This window comes from Nelusetta ayraudi, unplaced genomic scaffold (assembly GCF_046127955.1).
Source record: "Nelusetta ayraudi isolate G7.1 ecotype Tasmania unplaced genomic scaffold, CSIRO-AGI_Nayr_v1 ptg000181l, whole genome shotgun sequence".
In the NCBI taxonomy this organism is placed as follows: Eukaryota; Metazoa; Chordata; class Actinopteri; order Tetraodontiformes; family Monacanthidae; genus Nelusetta; species Nelusetta ayraudi.
In genome coordinates this window covers 452181-456529 of record NW_027466230.1, presented here as the reverse complement: position 1 = coordinate 456529, position 4349 = coordinate 452181, and the positions used below count along the sequence as shown (strand labels likewise).

General features: G+C 44.0%; 1 protein-coding gene across 1 annotated transcript; it reads right to left on the bottom strand.

Annotated features, from left to right (window-relative positions):
* Nucleotides 1-275: 275 nt before the first annotated feature.
* On the bottom strand, nucleotides 276-4267 carry f2r (coagulation factor II (thrombin) receptor). Its single transcript, XM_076015156.1, has 3 exons — nucleotides 3984-4267; nucleotides 2507-3362; nucleotides 276-1728 (listed from the first exon to the last, which is right to left on the bottom strand). The coding sequence occupies exons 1-3, from the start codon at nucleotides 4204-4206 to the stop codon at nucleotides 1320-1322; spliced, it is 1488 nt and encodes a 495-aa protein (XP_075871271.1). The 5' UTR covers nucleotides 4207-4267; the 3' UTR covers nucleotides 276-1319.
* Between the last annotated feature and the right edge of the window lie 82 nt (nucleotides 4268-4349).

Sequence of the window (4349 nt, the reverse complement as noted above, 5' to 3'; positions counted from 1 at the left end):
GTGTGAGCCCGGTCAGCCGGCTTTCACTTCCAAATGGCTCTTTATTTTACCAGTTATATCTTCAACAATTCTGCCATGTTTCGACTTATGTGTGCACATACATCACTTGAATCATTCAATACATCCTTTGTACTGAGGTTTTCAAAGTTGAACATGATCAATCAATAAATTGTTTAATTTTTATTGTTTTGGTTTGTTTGTTTTTTTACAAACTTGTTGCAACCCTCCCAGTGACTGCATTGATCATTGATTGAGAATCAACATACCATAGTAGATCAGTTTTCCAGTTTTATGACACGCTGAGACTTTGCATTCTGACAGTCCATCTCATGGAGGATGGTCATTTTGGTGAGTTTCAGGCTGTTTACAGCATTTTCCTTTACTTCTTCCCACCCCCCCAAAACAACAAAACACTACTGGATGTGGATTTTTCCATTTTCAGACACGTTGAAATGTTGCATTCTATGACTCCTTCTCATGCTAAAGAAAAAAAGAAATGCTTGCACTTCAAGCCATGAAATGGAACCTGAAAAAAGAAAACGGTGTCCGCCACGTGGGACCATTTTGCTCTGATGTTAGCTTTTCCTAAGCCTCTTTCAGCTGTCGCTACAGTTTTTATGTACTCCGGCATCCTCAGTGCCTTGTGAGCGGGTGTTCAACAAAGCTGGGGAACGTTCTTTCAAGAAAAGGAATCAGTTAATAACCAAGACAGGGGAAAAACTTTTTTTTTCGTTTGTTTTTTTAAATGTTTAAAAAAAAAAAATAACTAAAGAAAAACCCTCAAAGACAATTACATTCACACTTTCACTTTGATATTTACGTTATGACACACTTTCAAATAAGTTATTGACTGTACATTTTAAAGGTATCAAAGATATCTTCAGTTAGACTAAGATATAAAATAATACAGTAAAACCAAAAATGAATCGGTACGTGAGTGGAGTCGCTCAATTCTGTTGCCTGCAATAATGTCTATGATCCAGCAGGTGTCCGTATTGAGCAACACAAAACTGACGCAGCATCAGTACCGTTTCTTGTGATGAGCCTCAAGGCTTCACGAGGCCTCATCTACTGTCACTAATATTGTTATTTACTTTGTTCCATTTATTGCTATACCGTTTTAATCATTTAGTGAATGACAAGTGTAATTATTTGAATCATTTTGGCAGTTATGGATAGCATGCAGCAAAAACAGATATGTTTAAACACGCACGCACACACAGTCTCAGTGCTTCCAGTTCTCAGGGCTACTCCTGATTAATGCGACCCAATGGATTTCTTTTTTTTTTTTTCTCCCATGTGCGACAAGTCTTTCAGATTCAGGAGGCCTGCTTCCACGTAGCCGTCAGCTTACTGTACTGGCTCCTCGGGTCACTCTGTATGCTCTCCATCATACGCGACCTGCTGCTGCTGCTGCTGCTGTCCGTCCACCTGCTCGTCTTCGTGCCCTCCATTCCGCAGCTCTTGCTGGCTTGCGCCGGCCGCCTACACCTGAGCAGCGACGCCACCTTCTTCTGGCACTGCGAGGAGCCAAAGTAATAGAGTACTGGATCCAGGCAGCAGCTGACGCTGCCCACACACATGGAGAGCAGGTAGGCCTGGTAGGACGCGTCGGCGGCGTGACCGGACAGCCCGGCGTAGTGAACCATGAGGATGACGTTGGTGGGGGTGAAGCAGACCACGAACACCACCAGCACCACGGCCGCCATCACCACGGCCCGCGTCTTCCTGGCAGAGGTGGGGAGTAGCACACAACAAATACATTATTACTGTACTTTAGTAGATTTCTCAGGTATCTGTACTTTACTTGAGCATTTCTTTTCCTGACAACTCTTTACTTTTCACTGCCTTCATTTGTACAACACAAATATATGTAATTTGTACTCCTTACATTGGAAAACCACACCACTTACTTTTATGTTTAAAAGGTTCAAATTTTGTTAAAAGCAATTCAGTTACTGCTATAGTTGTTGTTGCATGAAGAGGAGCTATTTGAACTATGATATAATCATATCTTAGAGAACTTCAGCTTATCAACAAATGTATTTTCATGTTTCATAAATTGCAAAAACGTTCTTTCCTATAATTTCTTACTTTTAAGAAATTTTACTTGGGTCCGGTGTGTAAAATGTGGTGTGATTTGTGATTTTTATATTCGTAAAAGCTTAATACACTGGCTGCAGATATAGATAAAAGTCTATACTTGCAGGACAATTTGGTTTTGGCCAGCTTGTCCCACCATAGTTCACTGGCAAGTTCAGTGAACCAAAAAGCAAAGCGATCTAAAATCTGACCACTTGAGGTCACCGTTTCTTCTTAAAAAAATTGCCCGTATTCTTAAATAAACCCAAGAAGAAGAAGGCTACCATAGTTCGCTGGTAGACTCCAGAGAGGGAGGAGTTTAAGAGAGCTGCGATCTAAAATGTGACCACCTGATGTCGCTGTTTCTTCTCAAAATCTCAAAATATTACACAATGAAGGTTTAAGTCCCAAAAAATATACATACTTTTGCCAACTCTCCTTCCTGGAGCGGCTCCCCACATTGGCGCCGGCCAGGGCGTGAATGATGCCGGCGTAGCACACCACGGTGCCGACGAGTGGCACGAAGAAGAAGGCCACAGAGTAGACGGGGAAGAAGTAGAGGTAGTAGTCTTGCAGGCTCTCCTCGTCCTGCACGTCGTGACAGGTGGTGATGCCGAGGTCGGCCAGGCGGTTGGTCTGGCCGGAGACGAGGAGGGGCAACGCTCCCCCGAGGGCCAGCAGCCACATGGTGACGCACGCGGCCCAGGCGGTGCCGGGGCTGCGCCACGTCAGCGAGTTCATGGGGAAAACCACAGCCAGGAAGCGGTCGGCGCTGATGCACGTGACGAGCAGGACGGAGCAGTACATGTTGCAGTAGAAGGCGGCTGTCACCGCCGCGCACAGGCCGGGGCCGAAGGTCCAATCGTTGCCGCCGTAGTGGTAGGCGATCTTGAAAGGGAGGAGGAGGCCAAAGAGCAGGTCGCAACAGGCCAGGTTGAGCATGTAGATGACGGCCGGCTTCAACGGTCGGACGTGACACGAGAACATCAGCACGGCGACCAGGTTGAGGGGCACGCTGACCAGGAAGACCAGGGTGTACACGGTGGGGACCAGGATGGTGGACAGGGGACCCTGGAGGAAGTCTCTTGTTTCCTCAGAGACCACGAGCTGCTTCCGGGGTCGGAGGTCACGGCTCCTCACCGGCTCCGGCTCGGACCCTGAGCTGGAGTCGGAGCTCGCCTCGTCCTTCTCGCTGTCCAAGGCAGATGGGTCGTAGTCGAAGGGCTCATAGGTGTCCGTCACGTAACGACCTAAGAAGGTCCTTGGGAGCAGCAGGGAACCTTTGAAAAGACCCGGGAGATAAGAGAAGGACATTATGAACAGCTTGGGCTAATGTTCGGCTGAAATAGCAAAATAAAAAGCAAAAAAACATCATTCCAACACTTTTAAAGAGGTTATATCAAACTCATTTTACAAACTAATGCTTTTGAAAAAAAAATTGCAAAATTTTTCAGAATGATTTTAAAAGTACTAAAATTTCAGTAATGAAGGCATACATGCAAATTACATTGCATTCATTCCTTTAACATAATACGAAACAAAAAACATTTGTTTAGATAAATTTACTATGAATGTGCTAATTTTAAATTGTGATTAGTGCAGATATTATTCTGACATATTTTAGAATCTTCCTACAAAAAAATTTAATAAATAGCCATTTCATGAATTAAAGTGTGAGCATTAGAGAATACAGAAGCCCTGGAAAGTATTTAACATATTAGAAAAGCACAATCTTTACTACATATATAAATAGTTCAGTACCCACTACCAGGAAAATACTTTTAAATAAAAAAAAAAACAACAACAAATGTTTATTTGGCTAAGTACAGCATGACAATACAACCCCATTCCAACCACAAGTCATGTGGTATTTCACAGAGTAGATAGCGAACAATTCTCACCATTTTCTACTTTGAGGGCCGAGACGTGAAAGGAAAACAGCACCAACAGCGATACCAGCAGGCGAATCATGGCGTTCCCTGATATTTCTCCCTTCCCACCTGCAACAGTCCTGAGAAGATCTGTTTGCCAGCAGAGTGACAAGAGTGCTTTTCTGCTGGCATCAAACATGTTATTACAGTCCAGAGAAGACCGCCTTCTCTTCCTCCTCCGCCTCCCAACCATTGCTCACAAATATGTGACCTTGAACGGGAGACACAAACATTATCTCGAAAGCTCTGAACAGTCGTGTGCAATAATTTAGACATCACGGTGAAAAACGTGCGAGAGTGAGAGCATAGAGATAATAATTACAGAGACAATGGAAA